Source organism: Cherax quadricarinatus, chromosome 16 (genome assembly GCF_038502225.1).
Source record: "Cherax quadricarinatus isolate ZL_2023a chromosome 16, ASM3850222v1, whole genome shotgun sequence".
NCBI lineage: Eukaryota > Metazoa > Arthropoda > Malacostraca > Decapoda > Parastacidae > Cherax > Cherax quadricarinatus.
The window spans coordinates 38,476,656-38,503,025 of NC_091307.1; the positions used below are offsets into that span (position 1 = coordinate 38,476,656).

The 26,370-nt window shown below is 43.7% G+C and overlaps 1 protein-coding gene across 1 annotated transcript in view; it reads left to right on the top strand.

Annotated features, from left to right (window-relative positions):
- Positions 1 to 26,370, top strand: part of LOC128688959 (uncharacterized protein DDB_G0284459) — a 141,334-nt gene that overhangs the window by 100,484 nt on the left and 14,480 nt on the right. The window contains exons 9-10 of the mRNA XM_070085658.1: positions 4,520 to 4,600; positions 4,923 to 5,160. Of these exons, the coding sequence (XP_069941759.1) occupies positions 4,520 to 4,600; positions 4,923 to 5,160 (319 nt within the window). The remainder of the gene's footprint in view (positions 1 to 4,519; positions 4,601 to 4,922; positions 5,161 to 26,370) is intronic.

Genomic DNA, 26,370 nt, shown 5'->3' on the forward strand with positions numbered 1-26,370 from the left:
GGTGCAGCTGTGGTGCAGCAACAGCTGACCATGGTGCAGCTGTGGTGCAGCAACAGCTGACCATGGTGCAGCTGTGGTGCAGCAACAGCTGACCATGGTGCAGCTGTGGTGCAGCAACAGCTGACCATGGTGCAGCTGTGGTGCAGCAACAGCTGACCATGGTGCAGCTGTGGTGCAGCAACAGCTGACCATGGTGCAGCTGTGGTGCAGCAACAGCTGACCATGGTGCAGCTGTGGTGCAGCAACAGCTGACCATGGTGCAGCTGTGGTGCAGCAACAGCTGACCATGGTGCAGCTGTGGTGCAGCAACAGCTGACCATGGTGCAGCTGTGGTGCAGCAACAGCTGACCATGGTGCAGCTGTGGTGCAGCAACAGCTGACCATGGTGCAGCTGTGGTGCAGCAACAGCTGACCATGGTGCAGCTGTGGTGCAGCAACAGCTGACCATGGTGCAGCTGTGGTGCAGCAACAGCTGACCATGGTGCAGCTGTGGTGCAGCAACAGCTGACCATGGTGCAGCTGTGGTGCAGCAACAGCTGTGGTGCAGCAACAGCTGACCATGGTGCAGCAGCAGCTGTGGTGCAGCAACAGCTGTGGTGCAGCAGCAGCGGTGGTGCAGCAACAGCTGTGGTGCAGCAGCAGCTGTGGTGCAGCAACAGCTGTGGTGCAGCAGCAGCTGTGGTGCAGCAACAGCTGTGGTGCAGCAGCAGCTGTGGTGCAGCAACAGCTGTGGTGCAGCAGCAGCTGTGGTGCAGCAACAGCTGTGGTGCAGCAGCAGCTGTGGTGCAGCAACAGCTGTGGTGCAGCAGCAGCTGTGGTGCAGCAACAGCTGTGGTGCAGCAGCAGCTGTGGTGCAGCAACAGCTGTGGTGCAGCAGCAGCTGTGGTGCAGCAACAGCTGTGGTGCAGCAGCAGCTGTGGTGCAGCAACAGCTGTGGTGCAGCAGCAGCTGTGGTGCAGCAACAGCTGTGGTGCAGCAGCAGCTGTGGTGCAGCAACAGCTGTGGTGCAGCAGCAGCTGTGGTGCAGCAACAGCTGTGGTGCAGCAACAGCTGTGGTGCAGCAGCAGCTGTGGTGCAGCAACAGCTGTGGTGCAGCAGCAGCTGTGGTGCAGCAACAGCTGTGGTGCAGCAGCAGCTGTGGTGCAGCAACAGCTGTGGTGCAGCAGCAGCTGTGGTGCAGCAACAGCTGTGGTGCAGCAGCAGCTGTGGTGCAGCAACAGCTGTGGTGCAGCAGCAGCTGTGGTGCAGCAACAGCTGTGGTGCAGCAGCAGCTGTGGTGCAGCAACAGCTGTGGTGCAGCAGCAGCTGTGGTGCAGCAACAGCTGTGGTGCAGCAGCAGCTGTGGTGCAGCAACAGCTGTGGTGCAGCAGCAGCTGTGGTGCAGCAACAGCTGTGGTGCAGCAGCAGCTGTGGTGCAGCAGCAGCTGTGGTGCAGCAGCAGCTGTGGTGCAGCAGCAGCTGTGGTGCAGCAGCAGCTGTGGTGCAGCAGCAGCTGTGGTGCAGCAGCAGCTGTGGTGCAGCAGCAGCTGTGGTGCAGCAGCAGCTGTGGTGCAGCAGCAGCTGTGGTGCAGCAGCAGCTGTGGTGCAGCAGCAGCTGTGGTGCAGCAGCAGCTGTGGTGCAGCAGCAGCTGTGGTGCAGCAGCAGCTGTGGTGCAGCAGCAGCTGTGGTGCAGCAACAGCTCTGGTGCAGCAGCAGCTGGGGCGCCGCATCAGCTGTGGTGCAGCAGCAGCTGTGGTGCAGCAGCAGCTGTGGTGCAGCAGCAGCTGTGGTGCAGCAGCAGCTGTGGTGCAGCAGCAGCTGTGGTGCAGCAGCAGCTGTGGTGCAGCAGCAGCTGTGGTGCAGCAGCAGCTGTGGTGCAGCAGCAGCTGTGGTGCAGCAGCAGCTGTGGTGCAGCAGCAGCTGTGGTGCAGCAGCAGCTGTGGTGCAGCAGCAGCTGTGGTGCAGCAGCAGCTGTGGTGCAGCAGCAGCTGTGGTGCAGCAGCAGCTGTGGTGCAGCAGCAGCTGTGGTGCAGCAGCAGCTGTGGTGCAGCAGCAGCTGTGGTGCAGCAGCAGCTGTGGTGCAGCAGCAGCTGTGGTGCAGCAGCAGCTGTGGTGCAGCAGCAGCTGTGGTGCAGCAGCAGCTGTGGTGCAGCAGCAGCTGTGGTGCAGCAGCAGCTGTGGTGCAGCAGCAGCTGTGGTGCAGCAGCAGCTGTGGTGCAGCAGCAGCTGTGGTGCAGCAGCAGCTGTGGTGCAGCAGCAGCTGTGGTGCAGCAGCAGCTGTGGTGCAGCAGCAGCTGTGGTGCAGCAGCAGCTGTGGTGCAGCAGCAGCTGTGGTGCAGCAGCAGCTGTGGTGCAGCAGCAGCTGTGGTGCAGCAGCAGCTGTGGTGCAGCAGCAGCTGTGGTGCAGCAGCAGCTGTGGTGCAGCAGCAGCTGTGGTGCAGCAGCAGCTGTGGTGCAGCAGCAGCTGTGGTGCAGCAGCAGCTGTGGTGCAGCAGCAGCTGTGGTGCAGCAGCAGCTGTGGTGCAGCAGCAGCTGTGGTGCAGCAGCAGCTGTGGTGCAGCAGCAGCTGTGGTGCAGCAGCAGCTGTGGTGCAGCAGCAGCTGTGGTGCAGCAGCAGCTGTGGTGCAGCAGCAGCTGTGGTGCAGCAACAGCTGACCATGGTGCAGCAGCAGCTGTGGTGCAGCAACAGCTGACCATGGTGCAGCAGCAGCTGTGGTGCAGCAACAGCTGACCATGGTGCAGCAACAGCTGACCATGGTGCAGCAACAGCTGACTGTGGTATGATAGTATTTATCGCCCCTTTTTACCACAGGGTTGGCACTAGAAGCTTTCTTTGGGCCCATGGTGGCTTAGCAGTTACAAGCACTATAAATAATGGAATAATACAAAATGTATCGAATGTATGCATGCAACAAGCCACCCTGGCTTGTAAACAATGACGGCAAGACAGGCATTCAGGCTGGACGGACAGGTTCGGGACAGATTCGGGACGAGTCGTATTCAGAAACAGCTGATAGTGGTGCAACAGCAGCTGACCGTGATCCAGCAGCAGCTGACCGTGATCCAGCAACAGCTGACTGGTCCAGCAACAGCTGACTGGTCCAGTAACAGCTGAACATGGTGCAGCAGCAGCTGACTGATCCAGCAACAGCTGACTGGTTCAGCAACAGCTGATCGTGGTGCAGCAGCAGCTGACTGATCCAGCAACAGCTGACTGGTCCAGCAACAGTTGATCGTGGTGCAGCAGCAACTGACTGATCCAGCAACAGCTGACTGGTCCAGCAACAGCTGATCGTGGTGTAGCAGCAGCTGACTGGTCCAGCAACAGCTGATTGTGGTGCAGCAGCAGCTGACTGGTCCAGCAACAGCTGATTGTGGTGCAGCAGCAGCTGACTGATCCAGCAACAGCTGATCGTGGTGCAGCAGCAGCTGACTGATCCAGCAACAGCTGACTTGTCCAGCAACAGCTGATCGTGGTGCAGCAGCAGCTGACTGATCCAGCAACAGCTGACTGGTCCAGCAACAGCTGATCGTGGTGCAGCAGCAGCTGACTGATCCAGCAACAGCTGACTGGTCCAGCAACAGCTGATCGTGGTGCAGCAGCAGCTGACTGATCCAGCAACAGCTGATCATGGTGCAGCAGCAACTGACTGATCCAGCAACAGCTGACTGGTCCAGCAACAGCTGATCGTGGTGCAGCAGCAGCTGACTGATCGAGCAGCAGCTGACTGGTCCAGCAACAGCTGATTGTGGTGCAGCAGCAGCTGACTGATCCAGCAACAGCTGACTGGTCCAGCAATAGCTGACTGTGGTATGATAGTATTTCTCACCCTTTTTACCACAGGGTTAGCACTAGAAGCTTTCTTGGGGCCCATGGTCACTTATTTTGCAGATGAAATCAAAAACACTGTAATAATATGAAATGTTCCGATTGTATGCTTGGATGTTACCGCGGAGGCTGGCTTGTAGACAATGCCACCTGCGGAACATGTGAGGCTGGCTCAGGCCGCACATTAGACTCCTCTTGGACGAATAGCGTTGAGCGAGTTTTTTAGCGGTATGCGAGGCAAAATTTTAGTGAGAAAATGTATCGGTATGCGGATTTAACGTTATGTGATGCCAACGGTATGCGAGGGTCCACTGTACTCAGTTGATAGAAAAAATGGAGTTCTAAAGAAACAGCTATGAGTTTGGTTGGCTAGAACAATGGAATTGGCCGAAAATAAGGCTCAAAGTCGGTGAAATCGCTGTTGCGTATATGTCGCCGAGATTGCTAACTTTTTGGGAGTGTATTTCCATAAGTATTTGATCAAATTTTGTGCTTTTGGCGTCATTACTACCGGGAAACGGTTCTCCATCATTTCACAAGAATTTTTTTTTTTTTTTCCCCAAAAGAAATTTTCAACACCAGGAGACACTTCAGAATTTGGGGTAGCGACAGTCAAAGGGTTAAACAGGTTGTCCTTCAGTTTTTAAACAAATTCCTTTACATTAATATTTTACATAAAAATATCTCAATTTTGTACTTTCCTATTTAAGAGAATCTCCAGCACATAGCAAAAGAAATTCCCGAGCTTCAAGTGTGGTCAGCGTCATTGCTTCTGATCCCTCATATGTTAGGTAAGAATTCAGTATTTAACATTTTATCAACTACTGAAAGTTAATTTTTTGCTTTCGTGCCATACATAGAAATACTTGTCATGAAATGAAGGCAAATAGTTTCAGTTTAAGAAATAAAAATAAAGTAGCTAATTGTTTTGGTTATTTGCCATTTGTACTATTTATATTTGGCAATAATTACTGATACATTGCTCTCCAGTACAAGAAAACAGTGGCTATTTCACACAAAATTTGATTGTGGTTGCATAACAAATAGAGATAACTAGAATTCATAATTGCAATGTTAGTATATTTAATAACCATCACTACATTTTCTCTCCAGCTCATCTGTTAGAGTTGCTGAAGAATGCATCTCTCTTCCATCCACACCCCCTTTACCACCAGTACCTCCAAGCCCTGTTGCTGCTTGTCTTGGTCCTGTTCCTGAGGAGAAATCAGGAAATGGTGATAGTTTGCCTGAAATGACAGGAAGTGGGGAAGAAGAATTAAAAGAAGATAAAAAGGAAGAAAAGTCACTATTTAATCCCCAAAGTAGTGCAGCCATGGCTAAAATTGCTCTGGTAAGTAAAAAAAAAATTTTTTTTTAATAAGTTTGAGTAGCTACTGAACTTGAGGTGGGATTCAGGGTCCTTAAATCATCATAATTCAATCCAATAATGACAGCTGTTTTCATTCTCTGGTTTGAACATACATCTGGGAACAAGTTATTCATATATTCCTGCTTATCCATGAAAAAAATGCACAAGTGTATTGTCTGTACCACTGACAGGGTGTAGTTTTTAGTGAATTACCTTGAGAGTGGCTTTTTTTGAACCTGTGCTTTAGCAGGATATATTGCCTGCCCAGAATGGAAGTTCTTGAGAAAGATAGTGCCACTAACTAATTTTTCAACCCTTTATACTCATAACGTTAGGCAATTAACTAATTCTAACCCAGTTTACAGTTGCATCTGAACTATACAAGAATTAGTTTGTATATTTTTTTCTTTTAAGGAAATAGGACACTCTTGACAAGGGTTTTTGTCAGGTGTTGACTTTTGTGGTTTAATATCACCCTGACATACTGAGCTAGGTTTTATGCCCCATTTAAAAAACCAGATTACTATGAAATAATGCCTGTCTGGACACCCATATACTAAAAGCCTAGCATTACAGTAAAGCTTTTAATTAAAGGATTCCCATATAATGGATTTCTGAAATTATAGACAAAAAAGTTGGCCAGACAAATGTTGGAATCATCGGACAGAATGTAATAAAAGTCCATAATACTGGATTTTGTCCATAGCTACAAGTTTCCGGTTATAGTATGAATCATCGGACAAGTCTTATAATTCCAACTTTTGTCCTGTTCAGGCCAAAGCATCAACATTCAGGACCTGTCTTGTTTTCTTTGTTCCCTGAGCCATTGGCCACCTGCATCTGTGTGTGCTCACTCACACACACTTGTCGTTCAGTCTCCAAGTCTTAAATTTAATGTTTTGTCACTTTATTAGCATATTAAGTAAAGTGTAAAGTGTAATTAACAGTGGCATCTCAGTGGCATGAGTATGCAAGGAATGTGGCGGTAAGAAACTATCTGATATCTGTTGTAGAAAGGACAAACATAGACTATCTTTGTAATAATGTTGGTAGAATTACTGACAATGTAAAGTAAAAGGAGACAAGTGCAACTAATGTGATATTTTTATAAAAATGTCACATTAGTTGCACTTGTGTTCTTTTACTTTACATAGACTATCTTTAAATTTAGTGACGATGCTAGTCATTAGCCATTAAGGTTTGGCAGTTGGTTCTAGAAAATATATGACAGCAGCCTATGATATAAAACTGAGAAGCCATGCATCAATAATATGTTCAATAATGTTCTGATGGTGTTAATCTTCACTCTTGTTGCTCATAGGCTAGCAACCCATATGAACAACAAATATAGCATAGTAGAGCTTTGCATCAGTTTACACCTTTCTACCTTGAAAAGGTACGGTGGACCCTCAGTTAATGACATCAATCTGTTCTGGAGAGCTTGTCTTTAACTGATTCTGTCGTTATCCAAATTAATTTTCCCTATAAGAAATACTGTTGGAAATCCAATTAATCTGTTCCAGACACCCAAAAGTATTTAAAAAAAAATTATTTTTACATGAAATATACATTTCCCTACACAGAAAACAATGAGACATGCAGAGTAAATACTTACTTTCAACACACCGGCTGTATCCCACCGAGGTGGGGTGGCCCAAAAGGAAAAACAAAAGTTTCTCCTTTTACATTTAGTAATATATACAGGAGAAGGGGTTACTAGCCCCTTGCTCCTGGCATTTTAACTGCCTCTTACAACACGCATGGCTTACGGAGGAAGAATTCTGTTCCACTTCCCCATGGAGATAAGAGGAAATAAACAAGAACAAGAACTAGAAAGAAAATAGAAAACCCAGAGGGGTGTGTGTGTGTATATATATGCTTGTACATGTATGTGTAGTGACCTAAGTGTAAGTACAAGTAGCAAGACGTACCTGAAATCTTGCATATGTATGAGACAGAAAAAAAGACACCAGCAATCCTACCATCATGTAAAACAATTACAGGCTTTCATTTTACACTCACTTGGCATGACGGTAGTACCTCCCTGGGCGGTTGCTGTCTACCAACCTACTACCTAGGCAGAGTAAATACATATACAGTGGACCCCCACATACCGTACGCATCGCATACCGTACAATCCGCATACCGCTCGCTTTTTTCGCAAAAATTTTGCCTCGCATACCGCCCAAAAACCCGCTCACCGCTCTTCGTCCGAGATGCGTCCAATGTGCGCCCTTAGCCAGCCTCACATGTGCAGCCGGTGGCATTGTTTACCAGCCAGCCTCCGCGGTAACATCCAAGCATACAATCGGAACATTTCGTATTATTACAGTGTTTTCGGTGATTTATCTGGAAAATAAGTGACCATGGGCCCCAAGAAAGCTTCTAGTACCAACCCTACAGGAATAAGGGTGAGAATTACTATAGAGATGAAGAAAGAGATCATTGATAAGTATGAAAGTGGAGTGCGTGTCTCCGAGCTGGCCAGGTTGTACAAGAAACCCAAATCAACCATCGCTACTATTGTGGGCAACAGAAAGGCAATCAAGGAAGCTGTTCTTGCCAAAGGTTTAACTGTGTTTTCGAAACAGAGATCGCAAGTGATGGAAGATGTTGAGAGACTCTTATTGGTGTGGATAAATGAAAAACAGGTAGCAGGAGATAGCGTCTCTCAAGCGATCATAAGCGAAAAGGCTAGGAAGTTGCATGAGGATTTAATTAAAAAAATGCCTGCAACTAGTGATGATGTGAGTGAATTTAAGGCCAGCAAAGGTTGGTTTGAGAGATTTAAGAAGCGTAGTGGCATACATAGTGTGATAAGGCATGGTGAGGCTGCCAGTTCGGACCACAAAGCAGCTGAAAAATATGTGCAGGAATTCAAGGAGTACATAGACAGTGAAGGACTGAAACCTGAACAAGTGTTTAATTGTGATGAAACAGGCCTGTTTTGGAAGAAAATGCCAAGCAGGACCTACATTACTCAGGAGGAAAAGGCACTCCCAGGACATAAGCCTATGAAAGACAGGCTTACTTTGTTGATGTGTTCCAATGCTAGTGGTGATTGCAAAGTGAAGCCTTTATTAGTGTATCACTCTGAAACTCCCAGACCGTTCAGGCAAAAGAATGTCCTCAAGGAGAATTTGTGTGTGCTGTGGAGGGCAAACAGTAAGGCATGGGTCACTAGGGACTTTTTCTATGACTGGTTACACCATGCATTTGCCCCCAATGTGAAAGATTACCTAACTGAAAAGAAATTAGAACTTAAGTGCCTCCTGGTGTTAGACAATGCCCCTGGTCATCCTACAGACGTGGCAGAGCGACTTTATGGGGACATGAAATTCATTAAGGTGAAGTTTTTGCCTCCTAATACCACTCCTCTCCTGCAGCCCATGGACCAGCAGGTTATTTCCAACTTCAAGAAACTGTACACAAAAGCTCTGTTTGAAAGGTGCTTTGTAGTGACCTCAGAAACTCAACTGACTCTAAGAGAGTTTTGGAGAGATCACTTTAATATCCTCAATTGTGTAAACCTTATAGGTAAGGCTTGGGAGGGAGTGACTAAGAAGACCTTGAACTCTGCTTGGAAGAAACTGTGGCCAGAATGTGTAGACAAAAGGGATTTTGAAGGGTTTGAGGCTAACCCTGAGAGGATTATGCCAGTTGAGGAATCCATTGTGGCATTGGGAAAGTCCTTGGGGTTGGAGGTTAGTGGGGAGGATGTGGAAGAGTTGGTGGAGGAGGACAATGAAGAACTAACCACTGATGAGCTGATAGATCAACTTCAAGAGCAAGAGGCCAGACCTGAGGAAACTGGTTCAGAGGAGGGGAGAGAGAAATTGAAAGAAGTTGCCTACTACAAAGATTAAGGAAATCTGTGCAAAGTGGCTTGAAGTGCAAACCTTCATGGATGAAAATCACCCTCACACAGCTATTGCAAGCCGTGCTGGTGATTATTACACTGACAATGTTGTGAAACACTTTAGGGAAGTCATAAAGGAACGAGAGGTACAGGCCACTATGGACAGATATGTTGTGCGAAAGAAGTCCAGTGACTCTGAAGCTGGTCCTAGTGGCATTAAAAGAAGGGAAGTAACCCCCAGAAAAGGACTCGACACCTCAAGTCTTAATGGAAGGGGATTCCCCTTCTAAACACTAACACACACTCTCCCCTCCTCCCATCCCATCAATCATCACCAGATCTTCAATAAAAGTAAGTGTCATGTAATTGTGCATGCCTTTTTCAGTTTGTGTGTATTAAAATTAACATTTCATGTGGTAAAATTTTTTTTTTTCATACTTTTGGGTGTCTTGCACGGATTAATTTGATTTCCATTATTTCTTATGGGGAAAATTCATTCGCATACCGAACATTTCGCATAACAACCAGCCCTCTTGCATGGATTAAAGTCGCTATGCGGGGGTCCACTGTATAATAAAATGACACTTACCTTTATTGAAGATGTATTGATGAGTGATGAGATGGGAGGAGGGGAGAGGATGGAGTAGTTTACAATTGTTTGGAAGGGGAATCCCCTCCCATAAAGACTTCAGGTAACCAGTCCTTTTCTGGGGTTACCTCCCTTTGTTTTTTAATGCCACTAGGACCAGCTCGAGAGTCACTGGACCCCTGTCGCACCAAAAATCTGTCCAGAGAGCTCTGTTTTTGGCATCTCTTTAAGATTTCCCTAAAATGGGACACAAGATTGTCATTGTAGATGTTGCCAGCATGGCCTGCAACAGCTGTCAAGGTGATGTTCATCCATAAATGTTTGCACATAAGAAAGCAGGAACACTGCAGCACGCCTGTTGGCCCATACTAGGCAGGTCCTTCACAAACCATCCCAGTAACAGAATCGTATTTGCCCAACACAATTTTCAAAGCTTCCCAAGCAATAAGCTTCGATAATTCTATGTCCATGGGGAAGTGGAAAAGAATCTTTCCTCCGTAAGCCATGCGTGTCGTATGAAGCGACTAAAATGCCGGAAGCAATGGGCTAGTAACCCCTTCTCCTGTAGACATTTACTAAAAAAGAGAAGAAGAAAAACTTTATAAAACTGGGATGCTTGAATGTGCGTGGATGTAGTGCGGATGACAAGAAACAGATGATTGCTGATGTTATGAATGAAAAGAAGTTGAATGTCCTGGCCCTAAGCGAAACAAAGCTGAAAGGGGTAGGGGAGTTTCAGTGAGGGGAAATAAATGGGATTAGATCTGGAGTTTCTGAGAGTTAGAGCAAAGGAAGCGGTAGCAGTAATATTGAAAGATCAGTTATGGAAGGAGAAAAGAGAATATGAATGTGTAAATTCAAGAATTATGTGGATTAAAGTAAAGGTTGGATGCGAAAAGTGGGTCATAATAAGCGTGTATGCACCTGGAGAAGAGAGGAATGTAGAGGAGAGAGAGAGATTTTGGGAGATGTTAAGTGAATGTATAGGAGCCTTTGAACCAAGTGAGAGAGTAATTGTGGTAGGGGACCTGAATGCTAAAGTAGGAGAAACTTTTAGAGAGGGTGTGGTAGGTAAGTTTGGGGTGCCAGGTGTAAATGATAATGGGAGCCCTTTGATTGAACTTTGTATAGAAAGGGGTTTAGTTATAGGTAATACATATTTTAAGAAAAAGAGGATAAATAAGTATACAAGATATGATGTAGGGCGAAATGACAGTAGTTTGTTGGATTATATATTGGTAGATAAAAGACTGTTGAGTAGACTTCAGGATGTACATGTTTATAGAGGGGCCACAGATATATGAGATCACTTTCTAGTTGTAGCTACTCTGAGAGTAAAAGGTAGATGGGATACAAGGAGAATAGAAGCATCAGGGAAGAGAGAGGTGAAGGTTTATAAACTAAAAGAGGAGGCAGTTAGGGTAAGATATAAACAGCTATTGGAGGATAGATGGGCTAATGAGAGCATAGGCAATGGGGTCGAAGAGGTATGGGGTAGGTTTAAAAATGTAGTGTTAGAGTGTTCAGCAGAAGTTTGTGGTTACAGGAAAGTGGGTGCAGGAGGGAAGAGGAGCGATTGGTGGAATGATGATGTAAAGAGAGTAGTAAGGGAGAAAAAGTTAGCATATGAGAAGTTTTTACAAAGTAGAAGTGATGCAAGGAGGGAAGAGTATATGGAGAAAAAGAGAGAGGTTAAGAGAGTGGTGAAGCAATGTAAAAAGAGAGCAAATGAGAGAGTGGGTGAGATGTTATCAACAAATTTTGTTGAAAATAAGAAAAAGTTTTAGAGTGAGATTAACAAGTTTAGGAAGCCTAGAGAACAAATGGATTTGTCAGTTAAAAATAGGAGAGGAGAGTTATTAAATGGAGAGTTAGAGGTATTGGGAAGATGGAGGGAATATTTTAAGGAATTGTTAAATGTTGATGAAGATAGGGAAGCTGTGATTTCGTGTATAGGGCAAGGAGGAATAACATCTTGTAGGAGTGAGGAAGAGCCAGTTGTGAGTGTGGGGGAAGTTCGTGAGGCAGTAGGTAAAAGGAAAGGGGGTAAGGCAGCCGGGATTGATGGGATAAAGATAGAAATGTTAAAAGCAGGTGAGGATATAGTTTTGGAGTGGTTGGTGCAATTATTTAATAAATGTATGGAAGAGGGTAAGGTACCTAGGGATTGGCAGAGAGCATGCATAGTTCCTTTGTATAAAGGCAAAGGGGACAAAAGAGAGTGCAAAAATTATAGGGGGATAAGTCTGTTGAGTATACCTGGTAAAGTGTATGGTAGAGTTATTATTGAAAGAATTAAGAGTAAGACGGAGAATAGGATAGCAGATGAACAAGGAGACTTTAGGAAAGGTAGGGGGTGTGTGGACCAGGTGTTTACAGTGAAACATATAAGTGAACAGTATTTAGATAAGGCTAAAGAGGTCTTTGTGGCATTTATGGATTTGGAAAAGGCATGTGACAGGGTGGATAGGGGGGCAATGTGGCAGATGTTGCAGGTGTATGGTGTAGGAGGTAGGTTACTGAAAGCGGTGAAGAGTTTTTACGAGGATAGTGAGGCTCAAGTTAGAGTATGTAGGAAAGAGTGAGATTATTTCCCAGTAAAAGTAGGCCTTAGACAAGGATGTGTGATGTCACTATGGTTGTTTAATATATTTATAGATGGGGTTGTAAGAGAAGTAAATGTAAGGGTCTTGGCAAGAGGCGTTGAGTTAAAAGATAAAGAATCACACATAAAGTGGGAGTTGTCACAGTTGCTCTTTGCTGATGCCACTGTGCTCTTGGGAGATTCTGAAGAGAAGTTGCAGAGATTGGTGGATGAATTTGGTAGGGTGTGCAAAAGAAGAAAATTAAAAGTGAATACAGGAAAGAGGAAGGTTATGAGGATAACAAAAAGATTAGGTGATGAAAGATTGGATATCAGATTGGAGGGAGAGAGTATGGAGGAGGTGAATGTGTTCAGATATTTGGGAGTGGACGTGTCAGTGGATGGGTCTATGAAAGATGACGTGAATCATAGAATTGATGAGGGGAAAAGGGTGAGTGGTGCACTTAGGAGTCTGTGGAGACAAAGAACTTTGTCCTTGGAGGCAAAGAGGGGAATGTATGAGAGTATAGTTTTACCAACGCTCTTATATGGGTGTGAAGCATGGGTGATGAATGTTGCAGCAAGGAGAAGGCTGGAGGCAGTGGAGATGTCATGTCTGTGGGCAATGTGTGGTGTGAATATAATGCAGAGAATTCGTAGTTTGGAAGTTAGGAGGAGGTGTGGGATTACCAAAACTGTTGTCCAGAGGGCTGAGGAAGGGTTGTTGAGGTGGTTCGGACATGTAGAGAGAATGGAGCGAAACAGAGTGACTTCAAGAGTGTATCAGTCTGTAGTGGAAGGAAGGCGGGGTAGGGGTCGGCCTAGGAAAGGTTGGAGGGAGGGGGTAAAGGAGGTTTTGTGTGCGAGGGGCTTGGACCTCCAGCAGGCATGCGTGAGTGTGTTTGATAGGAGTGAATGGAGACAAATGGTTTTTTATACTTGACGTGCTGTTGGAGTGTGAGCAAAGTAACATTTATGAAGGGGTTCAGGGAAACCGGCAGGCCTGACTTGAGTCCTGGAGATGGGAAGTACAGTGCCTGCACTCTGAAGGAGGGGTGTTAATGTTGCAGTTTAAAAACTGTAGTGTAAAGCACCCTTCTGGCAAGACAGTGATGGAGTGAATGATGGTGAAAGTTTTTCTTTTTCGGGCCACCCTGCCTTGGTGGGAATCGGCCAGTCTGATAATAAAAAAAAAAACAATTCTGTACACTCGTGTGCAAGTCCCAATCAAATCAGATAGTGTGTGTGGGGAAGTACCCTGTCTGGTATGTGGGGAAGTACCCTGTCTGGTATGTGGGGAAGTACCCTGTCTGGTATGTGGGGAAGTACCCTGTCTGGTATGTGGGGAAGTACCCTGTCTGGTATGTGGGGAAGTACCCTGGCTGGTATGTGGGGAAGTACCCTGGCTGGTATGTGGGGAAGTACCCTGGCTGGTATGTGGGGAAGTACCCTGGCTGGTATGTGGGGAAGTACCCTGGCTGGTATGTGGGGAAGTACCCTGGCTGGTATGTGGGGAAGTACCCTGGCTGGTATGTGGGGAAGTACCCTGGCCGGTATGTGGGGTAGTACCCTGGCTGGTGTGTGGGGAAGTACCCTGGTTGGTGTGTGGGGGGAAGTACCCTGGCTGGTGTACATAAAAAAGCAGGAACACTGCAGCAACCCTGTTGGCCCATACTGCCACCCTCTACCACCACCACTTTCGTATCTTTCTACAAACTTTTTCTTGAATTCTGTAGTGTTTCTTACCCTCTTTACAAAAGGGCTGGCACTAGAAGTTTTCTTTGGGTCCCTGGTGGCTTATTTAGCAGTTACTAGCACTAAAAACAATGGAATAATACAAAATGTATTGCATGTATGCATGGAATCATCCTCCCTGGCTTGTAAACAATGGCACACTGGCTGCACATGAGTGTCCAGTCACTCACTCCACATGGACACGTTTGGGACACTTGTCTTTAACAAAGTTTTTTGTTGTTAACTGAACCAGTATTTTGACGCAAATACGTGTCGTTATCCGATTTTTAAGATGTCTAATGACGTTAACTGAGGGTCCACTGTATATAAAATATTTTGATTTACATACTATAAAATAAACACAGTTCTGTACTGTAGTAGTACACGTTATAGAACCTATCCTCTTAGTGTCTGGTAGTCTTCTGAATCGGCAAACTTGGTCCACTGATTCAGAACTTTATTCGTTTGTTACAGTCTTGAACAATTTCATAATTCAGAATCTACAGGCTCCTCTCACTCAGATAAGTTGTGAGTGGTAAACTTGGGCCTGGATACAAGAGAATGGGTCTTTGTGGTAGGTGTGCACCATATAAAAAAAATATCCTGGAGCCTGCAGTGTATAATGAGAAAAAACTGTGAACGTGTTTTTGGTTTAAAACAGCGAATTTGCTGTGTATTTTTATGTGGTTTTTATAGTTATATTCAAAGTTACTTGGTCTCATTTGGTAGAATGGAAGATATATGACAGAAATAAAATAATTTTTATTGGTTTTAGTACAGAAAACAGCTTGAAATTAAACTCAAAGTAGAGGAAATGTTAGATTGTTGACTATGTTCAAGTAAACAAATCACAACGCGCGTCAAATACACATCAGCTGGTGGATCCGATATGAGTTCATGAATGCACTGATATTATTTATACAGTTATTACAATGTTGCATTACAGTAAATCTTCCATGTTTTGGCATGAATAAAAATTCATTTTGTGAATAAAAAATCAAAATGGAATTCATGTGTAAAGCCTGGAAACATCTCTAATGAACAGAGGAAATGTTATTTTAGTGCCAGGAATGCCTGCATTGTTTATTCTGAACCCTATTTTGAAATTTGTGTGAAATTGGCCAAATTACCAATTTATGACCACTTTGTTGGGTAGTTGAAATAGATGATTGGGCGGTTTCTTGTGCTCACTCTAAATTGTAAGGCATACTAATGAAATAGCTAAGAATTTGGTTGAATGGAACCATGTAATTGGCCTTAAACCTTTCACTGTCAGTTCCGTAATATTATGGCTTGCAAGCCAGTGTCAGTCCGTTAATGGTACGCCAAAATTCTTGCAGCTTCCAATCTTGCGGGAGAAAGCTGGTAGACCTACTTATGAGAGAGTGGGTATGAGTGGCCATTGTGTGCAGTATAAAAAAAAAATCCTGCAGCATGCAGTGCACAACGAGAAAGAAAAACTGGAAATAATCTGGTGCTTAACAGGATGACTAAATTCCATTCGTTAAATGGAGATTGTTTCTTGGTCAATCATTGGTTCAAACAAAGGTGCAGACTACAAGTCAGGCAGTGGCCTACGTATCGAGTAATAAAATACAGTGGTCCCTCAATTATCATCCTTAATCCGTTCCTGGAAGTGGGACTATTATCGAAATAGACTATTTTTTAATCGATTTTCCCCATAAAGAAATCATGTAAATCCAATTACAGTGGACCCCCGCATAACGATGGCATCACATAGCGATTATTCCGCATACCGCTTACTTTAATCGCAAAATTTTTGCCGCGCATACCGATTAAAAACCCGCTCACCGAGACGCGTCCAATGTGCGCCCTCAGCCAGCCTCACAAGTGCCGCCCGTGCCATTGTTTACCAGCCAGCCTCCGCGGTAACATCCAAGCATACACTCAGAATATTTCGTATTATTACAGTGTTTTCGGTGCTGTTTCTGGAAAATAAGTGACCATGGGCCCCAAGAAAGCTTCTAGTGCCAACCGTACACCAATAAGGGTGAGAATTCCCATTGAAATGAAGAAAGAGATCATTGATAAGTATGAAAGTGGAGTGCGTATCGCCGACCTAGTCAAGTTGTACAAGAAACCCCAATCAACCATCGCTACTATTGTGGGCACCAGAAAGACAATCAAGGAAGCTGTTCTTGCCAAAGGTTTAACTGTGTTTTCGAAACAAAGATCGCAAGTGATGGAAGATGTTGAGAGACTCTTATTGGTGTGGATAAATGAAAAACAGCTAGCAGGAGATAGCGTCTCTCAAGCGATCATATGTGAAAAGGCTAGGAAGTTGCATGAGGATTTAATTAAAAAAATGCCTGCAACTAGTGATGATGTGAGTGAATTTAAGGCCAGCAAAGGTTGGTTTGAGAGATTTAAGAAGCGTAGTGGCATCCATAGTGTGATAAGGCATGGTGAGGCTGCCAGTTCGGACCACAAAGCGGCTGAAAAATATGTGCAGGAATTCAAGGAGTACATAGACAGTGAAGGACTGAAACCTGAACAAGTGTTTAATTGTGATGAAACAGGCCTGTTCTGGAAGAAAATGCCAAGCAGGACCTACATTACTCAGGAGGAAAAGGCACTCCCAGGACATAAGCCTATGAAAGACAGGCTTACTCTTCTCATGTGTGCCAATGCTACTGGTGATTGCAAAGTGAAGCCTTTATTAGTGTATCACTCTGAAACTCCCAGAGCGTTCAGGCAAAAGAATGTCCTCTAGGATAATTTGTGTGTGCTGTGGAGGGCAAACAGTAAGGCATGGGTCACTAGGGAATTTTTCTATAACTGGTTACACCATGCATTTGCCCCCAATGTGAAAGATTACCTAACTGAAAAGAAATTAGAACTTAAGTGCCTCCTGGTGTTAGACAATGCCCCTGGTCATCCTACATACGTGGCAGAGCGACTTTATGGGGACATGAGCTTCATTAAGGTGAAGTTTTTGCCTCCTAATACCACTCCTCTCCTGCAGCCCATGGACCAGCAGGTTATTTCCAACTTCAAGAAACTGTACACAAAAGCTCTGTTTGAAAGGTGCTTTGTAGTGACCTCAGAAACTCAACTGACTCTAAGAGAGTTTTGGAGAGATCACTTTAATATCCTCAATTGTGTAAACCTTATAGGTAAGGCTTGGGAGGGAGTGACCAAGAAGACCTTGAACTCTGCTTGGAAGAAACTGTGGCCAGAATGTGTAGACAAAAGGGATTTTGAAGGGTTTGAGGCTAACCCTGAGATGATTATGCCAGTTGAGGAATCCATTGTGGCATTGGGAAAGTCCTTGGGGTTGGAGGTTAGTGGGGAGGATGTGGAAGAGTTGGTGGAGGAGGACAATGAAGAACTAACCACTGATGAGCTGATAGATCAACTTCAAGAGCAAGAGGCCAGACCTGGGGAAACTGGTTCAGAGGAGGGGAGAGAGAAATTGAAGAAGTTGCCTACTACAAAGATTAAGGAAATCTGTGCAAAGTGGCTTGAAGTGCAAACCTTCATGGATGAAAATCACCCTCACACAGCTATTGCAAGCCGTGCTGGTGATTATTACACTGACAATGTTGTGAAACACTTTAGGCAAGTCATAAAGGAACGAGAGGTACAGGCCACTATGGACAGATATCTTGTGCGAAAGAAGTCCAGTGACTCTGAAGCTGGCCCTAGTGGCATTAAAAGAAGAAGGGAAGTAACCCCAGAAAAGGACTTGCTACCTCAAGTCCTAATGGAAGGGGATTCCCCTTCTAAACACTAACACTCTCTCTCCCCTCCTCCCATCCCATCAATCATCACCAGATCTTCAATAAAAGTAAGTGTCATGTAAGTGTGCATGCCTTTTTCAGTTTGTGTGTATTAAAATTAACATTTCATGTGGTAAAAAAATTTTTTTTTCATACTTTTGGGTGTCTTGCACGGATTAATTTTATTTCCATTATTTCTTATGGGGAAAATTCATTCACATAACGATTATTTCGCATAACAATTACCCCTCTTGCACGGATTAAAATCGTTAACCGGGGGTCCACTGTAATTCGTTCCAGACACCCAGAAGTTTATTTATTTATTTATTAACACACTGACCGACTCCCACCAAGGCAGGGTGGCCTGAAAAAGAAAAACTCTCTACCATCATTCACTCCATCACTCAGAAGTATCAACAACAATTTTTTTTTTTTTACCTGAAAGATAGATTTACATGCACAAAAGAATGAACATTCAACATGACAGTTACCTTTATTGAAGGCTGTTGTTGATGAATGGAAGACAGGGAGGAGGAGAGAGGGAAGAGAGGTTATTGGCCTCCATAAGGACTCTAGGTCACTTCCCTAGCATCAATATAGATTTATATGCAGAAAAAAATGCCAAATAAATGTAAAGCACTAATAAAATGTATAAATGAACATTGGTAATAGGGGTAGTTGATGAGTGGAATGGTCTGCCTAGTAGGGTGATCGAAGCTAAAACATTGGGTAGTTTCAAATTTAGGTTGGATAAATACATGAGTGAGAGGGGTTGGAATTGAGTCGGACTTGCACCTGAGCTTATTGCTTGGGTAGCGTTTGTTCTGTTAGTGGGTTGGATTTGTGAAGGACTGGCCTAGTATTGGCCAGCAGGCCTACTGCAGTGTTCCTCCTTTCTTATGTTCTTATTGGAGACTTGTTTGTGTGATGGAGGGATGGCAAGTTTATTGTTGGAGAATGACACTAATATCAACTCTACGGCTTATTTATCTATCACAATTCAACTAATATGACATAATAAACAATAACAACATAGAAACATGGAATATACTCTAGAATGAATAAAATAAGTCATTATGTATGTCACGAGAGGTGTTGTGTTGTTGGGTATATAAGGACCACTGAGAGTAAGCCGTCCATAATGGTGGTGAAGCAGCAGCTGAGGCGGCGGTGTTTTCTGTAGCCCTATATAACTTCAGCAACATTGGAGGAGTTGGTAGAATAACTGAATCACTAAAGAAGGAACCTTCTACCACCATCACTACGACCTTCTACCACCATCAACCACTATCACAACTGCTTCCACTCTACCACCACCACCACCTTTGTATTTTTCTACAAACTTTTTCATAAATTATATGTTTCTCACATTCTTTACCAAAGGGCTGGTACTAGAAGCTTTCTTTGGAGCCATGGTAGCTTATTTAGCACTTGCAAGCACTAAAATCAATGGAATATTATGAAATATTTCGTAGGAGCATGTGAGGGGACCGTCGCTCACTGGTAAACAATGGCACACTGGCTGGGAAGGCAGGCCCAGGCGGCTCAGAGCGTGAGTACGCGTCCTGGACGAAGGACGATTAGCGAGTTAACGGGCCATTTGCAAGCCAATGTTTAGACGAAATAACGGGACTATTTCCGAAATGGACGACTTTCAGGCCGGACAGTTATTGAGGGACCACTGTATATGGGAATAAAAATTAGTAAGGAAACCTTTAACTGAAATAACATGGTTCAAATACACCTCAGAGTATTTGACAAGACTGTCTCTCAACCTTTAGCCCCCATAGCTGTGGCAAAAATAAATTCCTGGTAGTGTGGCAAGATTTTGAAAAAAAAAAAAATTCTTACAGTTCAATAGTGCATTTTTCTGAATCGAACAAGACTAAAATGAATGGAATCTGATAATAACTGAAGATTTTTATGGTGTGTTGGTGTTGGTGAGAAAGTGATTACTTTATAGGTAACAGCGGCATAAAAAACCCAGCAATATTTACATTTTACAATTATTGATGCTAAGATATTTTTTTTTTAATTGCTTTTTATCTTTAACACTATGTATACCAGTTTAGGATACTAGATGTATTTCAAGGTGTTTTAGCACTTCAAACATAGGGAAATGCTTTCCCGATATTGCCTCTTGGAATATACGGTTAGCCGTATTTGAACCATGATGGTGGGAAGTACAATGCCTGCACTTTAAAGGAGGGGTTTGAGATATTGGCTGTCTGGAGTGACATTTGAACTGTTACGTCTGGGCAACTCTGAAAAGACAGTGATTATTGTTGAATGATGGGGAAAAAGTTTTTCTTTTTTGGGTCACCCTGCCTCAGTGGGAGATGGTTGGTTTGTTGGAAGAAGACGATTGATTTACTGGGTTATATATATACAGTACAGTGGAACCTTGGTTCTCAAATTTAATTCGTTCCAGATGTCGATTTGACAACCAAAATGGACGACAACCAAAGCAATTTTTCCCATAAAGAATAATGTAAATACAGCGGATCCTCGACCAATGCTGGCATCATCTAATGATCAAATCGCCTAACGATGCATTTCTGCGTCAAAATATTGGCTCGACCAATGGTGGAAAACTCAGGTAAGGACATTCGTCCCGAATGCGTTCGCCTGTCCGTCCAGCCTGACCGTCTCAGCTGCCCTGCTTTCAGCTAGTGTGCCATTGTTTACAAGCCAGGGCAGACGGTTTCACGCATACATACGATATACTATTTTGTATTATTCCATTGTTTTTAGTGCTTGTAACTGCTAAATAAGCCACCATGGGACCAAAGAAAGCTTCTAGTGGTAAAAATGGTGAGAAATACTATCGAAATACTATTGTACCACAGTCAGCTGTTGCTGCACCATCGTCAGCTGCTGCTGTTGCTGCACCACCGTCTGCTGCTGCTGTTGCTGCACCACCGTCTGCTGCTGCTGTTGCTGCACCACTGTCAGCTGCTGCTGTTGCTGCACCACCGTCAGCTGCTGCTGTTGCTGCACCACCGTCAGCTGCTGCTGTTGCTGCACCACCGTCAGCTGCTGCTGTTGCTGCACCACCGTCAGCTGCTGCTGTTGCTGCACCACCGTCAGCTGCTGCTGTTGCTGCACCAACGTAAGCTGCTGTTGCACCACCGCCAGCTGCTGCTGTTGCTGCACCACCGTCAGCTGCTGCTGTTGCTGCACCACCGTATGCTGCTGCACCACTGCCAGCTGCTGCTGTTGCTGCACCACCATCAGCTGCTGCTGTACCACAGTCAGCTGCTGCTGTTGCTGCACCACCGTCAGCTGTACTACTCAAAGATGTGGAGTGTGTGTTGTTGGTGTGGCTTAATGAGAAACAATTAACCCCAGAGAGTTAGCCACCCTGGGTAACCCAAAAAGTCAGTGCGTCATCGAGGACTGTAACTTATTTCCATTGGGGTCCTTAAACTTGTCCCCCAGGATGCAACCCACACCAGTCGACTAACACCCAGGTGAACAGAAAAACAATGCCTGGAACTAGTGGTCATATTGGTGATTTTAACCCTTTCAGGGTCCGTCCCGTAGATCTACGGCTTTACGTTCAGGGTCCAAACCGTAGATCTAAGTCATGAGCTCGGCTCACTCTGATAAACTGTGAGTGGTACATTTGGGCCTAGATACAAGAGAATACATCTATGTGGTATGTGTGCACCGCATAAAACAGATCCTGCAGCACACTGTGTATAATGAGAGAAAAAAACTGAAATCATGATTTTTCGATTAAAACGGTGACTTTGCAGTGTTTTTTCGTATGTTCTTTATAGTTGTATTTGCGATTTCTTGGTCTCATTTGATAGAATGGAAGACATATTACAGAAATAGATGATTTTGATTGGTTTTAGCACTGGAAATGGCTTGAAACTGAGCTCAAAGTAGCAGAAATGTTAAATTTTTGCCGATATTCAAGAGTAAACAAACAACCTCACACCTAATACACGCCAGCTGGTGGGTCTAATATGCATTCACAAATATGGTGATATTTATACAATTATTACAGTATTGCATAACAGTAAATCTTCTATTTTTTGGTGTGAATAAAAATTCATTATGTGAATAAAAAATAAAAATGGAATTTATTTGTAAAGCCTCAAAACATAACTAATGAACAGAGGAAATGTTAGTTTAGTGCCAGGAATGCCTACATTGTTCATTCTGAACCCTATTTTGAAATTGGAATATTTTGAACTTTGTGTTGGCCAAATTAACAATTTCCGATCACTTTAATTTGTAGTTGAAACAGTTGACTTGGCGATTTCTTGTGCTCAATCGATAGAATAGAAGTAATACTAGTGAAATAGCTAAGAATTTGGTTGACTGGAATAATGTAATTGGCCTAAAATGGGAGTCAAAGTCGGCAAAATCGCCGATTCGTAAATATCGCTGACACATATTAATAAGGTCTTGAGGATCTCTCTCCAAGAGAGAACCCGCAGTAATGGATTTAAATTAGATAAGTTTAGATTTAGAAAGGACACAGGAAAGTATTGGTTTGGAAATAGGGTAGTTGATGAGTGGAACAGTCTACCTAGTTGGGTTATTGAGGCTGGGACTTTGGGTAGTTTCAAATTTAGGTTGGATAAGTACACGAGTGGGAGGGGTTGGATTTGAGTGGGACTTGCACATCAGAGATTATTTCTTGGGTAGCATTGAAAATTGGGTTGGTCAAATGTTTTGTTAGTGGGATGAATTGTAAAGGACCTGCCTAGTATGGGCCAACAGGCCTGCTGCAGTGTTCCTCCTTTCTTATGTTCTTGTGTTCTTACATCAAAATTCGCGAGAGCATAATTTCGTCAGTTTTCCATCAAATTTCGTACTTTTTGTTTTATTGCCTTCACAAAAAGATTCTCTACCATTTCATAAGAAAAAATAACAAATTTTTTTTTTGAAAATTCTTGGACACTGGGGCACCACTTCAGATTTGGGCCTTGGACCCTGAAGGGGTTAAAGCCAGGAAAGGTTGGTTTGAGAGACTTAAGAATCGTAGTGGCATACACAGTGTGATAAGGCATGGCAAAGCTGCCATGGAAGGAAGGCGGGGTAGGGGTCGGCCTAGGAAAGGTTGGAGGGAGGGGGTAAAGGAGGTTTTGTGTGCGAGGGGCTTGGACTTCCAGCAGGCATGCGTGAGCGTGTTTGATAGGAGTGAATGGAGACAAATGATTTTTAATACTTGACGTGCTGTTGGAGTGTGAGCAAAGTAACATTTATGAAGGGGTTCAGGGAAACCGGCAGGCCGGACTTGAGTCCTGGAGATGGGAAGTACAGTGCCTGCACTCTGAAGGAGGGGTGTTAATGTTGCAGTTTAAAAACTGTAGTGTAAAGCACCCTTCTGGCAAGACAGTGATGGAGTGAATGATGGTGAAAGTTTTTCTTTTTCGGGCCACCCTGCCTTGGTGGGAATCAGCCAGTGTGATAATAAAAAAAAAAAAATAAAGCTGAAAAATTCCAACCCCAACAAGTGTTCAGTTGTGATGAAACAGACCTGTTCTGGAAGAAAATGCCAAACAGGACCTACATTACTCAGGAGGAAAATGCACTCCCCGGACACAAGCCTATGAAAGACAGGCTAACTCTCATGTTTTGTTGTAATGCTAGTGGGGATTGCAAAGTGAAGCCTTTACTCATGTATCACTCTGAAAATCCCAGAGTGTTCAAGAAAAACAGTGTCTCATCATTCATCAGTACACTTCAATAAAGATTAGTGTCATCTTATTATTTATTTACGTATTAATTGTGCATGTCTCATTGTTTTCTTTGTAGGGAAATGTATATTTCGTGTAAAAAAAATAATTTTTTTTAATACTTTTGGCTGTCTGGAACAGATGAATTCGATTTCCATTATTTCTTATGGGGAAAATTAAATCGGCTAACGATAAATTCAGCTAAGAACAAGCTCTCTGGAATGGATTGATATTGTTGGTTGAGGGTCCACTGTAGAATTAATCCATTCCTGACCCCAAATGACAGTATAATAATTTATTAAAAAGTACTAACTACTACATAAAACTGTAAAAATAAATACTAAAAGAAACTTTAACTGAAATATTGTACTGTAAATTAAAATTTAACTGCCTCTTAACTGTCAGAGGAGAGCTAATGGCATACTGGAAGCAGCTGGTGGAGGAGAGACTGGGGTATGTTAGTGCTTGGAAGGAGTCACTTTCTATTAATATATCAGGCAACTGCCCTTCTGTTATTGTTTCTCTTCTTTGTCTATTTTCACCACTAATACTTTGTTCTGGTTCTCTGTCTCCCTAAAAACCTGTCCAGTGAAGTTTGTTTTAGGCTATTTTAACACTTGTCCAAATTGAGACATTACACTGTCGTTAATCAGTGTCCCGTAGCTCACACACTGAGGTTTGGAGGTCAATCCCTTGTATGGCGAGGAACCATAAGGCACCTGCTGTCCAGTGTTCACCCATCAGTAAAATGGATACCTGGGTGTTAGTAGACTGGTGTGGATTGCATCCTGGGACAAAAATTGACCTAATTTGCCTGCACTGCTTTGCACAACAAGGGGCTTCCTATATAGTTTTTTTTTAACAAGTCAACCATCTCCCACCTAGGCAGTGTGACCCAAAATGAAAGAAAAAATCGCCAAAACAAAAATACTTTCATCATCATTCAGTGCTTTCACCTCACTCATACATACTCACTTTCTGCAGAGGTGCCCAGATACAACAGCTTAGAAGCATATATAAAGATACAATATAAAAAGTGACCTGAAATTATATAATAAACTATACTAATTAACATATAGAATATAATATCGGGGCCCCAATTATATATACAGTGGACCCTTGGGTAACAATGTCATGGGATAACGAAAAAATTGGATAGCGACGTGTTTTTACGTCAAAATATTGGCCCAGTTCCCGAAAAACTCGATTAAGGACGTTCATCCTGAACGTGTTCGCGTGGCCTGAGCGGGCCCGGCCACTCCATGTGCAGCTAGTGTGCCATTGTTTACAAGCCAGTGAGGAAGATTCCACGCGTACATGCGATATACAGTGGACCCCCGCCTTAGGATGGCATCACGTTACGTTAAATCTGCCATACGATACATTTCAATGCAAAAATTTTGCCTTACCTCACGCTAAAAAAAAACTCCTCACGCGATTCGTCAGGGACGCGTCCCACGCTTGGCCTCAGCTGCCTCGTGCGTGCCAGTGTTTACAAGCCAGCCAGTGCGGTCGCATCCACGCATACATTCGGTACATTTCATATTATCAGTGTTTTTAAGTGATTGTACCTGCAAAATAAGTCACCATGGGCCCCAAGAAAGCTTCTAGTGCCAACACTGCGGGAAAAAGGGTGAAAATTACCGTGGAAATGAAGAAAGAGATAATTGCTAAGTACGAAAGAAGAAGGGAAGTAACCCCGGAAAAGGACTTGATACCTCAAGTCCTAATGGAAGGGGATTCCCCTTCTAAGCAATAAAAAATTCCACACTCCCCTCCTCCCATCCCATCAATCATCACCAGAGCATCAATAAAGGTAAGTGTCATGTATTGTATTCTTAGTAGAGTATTATATTTGTGCATGTCTTCTTAAGTCTGTGTGTATTAAAATTAATATTTCATGTGGTAAAAAAAAAAAATTTTCATACTTTGTGGTGTCTCGAATGGATTAATTTGATTTCCATTATTTCTTATGGGGAAAATTAATTCGCCATACGATAATTTCGTCCTACGATGAGCTCTCATGAACGGATTAATATCGTAAGGCAGGGGTCCACTGTATTTTGTATTATTCCATTTTTTTAGTGCTTGTAACTGCTAAATAAGCCACCATGGGCCCAAAGAAAGCTTCTAGTGCCAGCCCTGTGGCAAAGAGGGTGAGAAATACTATTGAATTGAAGAAAGAGATCATTGCAAAATACGAAAGTAGAGTGCGTGTTTCTGAGTTGGCCAGGTTATACATGTATAACAAACCCCACTCGACCATCACTACTATCTTGGGCAACAAAAAGGCAATCAAGGAAGCTATTGTTGCGAAAGGTGCAAGTATGCTTACAAAACAGAGATCATAAATACTCGAAGATGTGTAGAGACTGTTGTTAGTGTGGATTAACAAGAAACAATTATCAGGAGATAGTGTTTCTCAGTCAATAATATGTGAAAAGTTAAGGCAGTTGCATGATGATCTAATTAAGAAAATGCCTGGAACTAGTGCTGATGTTAGTGAGTTTAAGGCCAGCAAAGGTTGGTTTGAGAGATTTAAGAGTTGTAGTGGCATACACAGTGTGATAAGGCATGGTGAGGCTGCCAGTTCTGACAAAAAAAGTGGCTGAAAAATATGTGCAGGACTTTAACCCTTTCAGGGTTGGTGCTGTACTAGTATGCATAAATTCTACCACCTTCAAATCTAGCAAGAGAAAGCTGGTAGGCCTACATAAGAAAGAATGGGTCTGTGTGGTCAGTGTGTGCAGTATAAAAAATATCCTGCAGCACACAGTGCATAATGAGAAAAAAAACTCCGACCGTGTTTATTTAAGACAGTGACTTTGCAGTGTGTTTTCGTATGCTATTTATGGTTGTATTCTAGATTTCCTAGTCTCATTTTATAGAATGGAAGACATATTACAGAAATTGAGATGATTTTGATTGGTTTCACAAAGAAAAAGACCTTGAAATTGAGCTCAAAGTAGCAGAAATGTTCAATT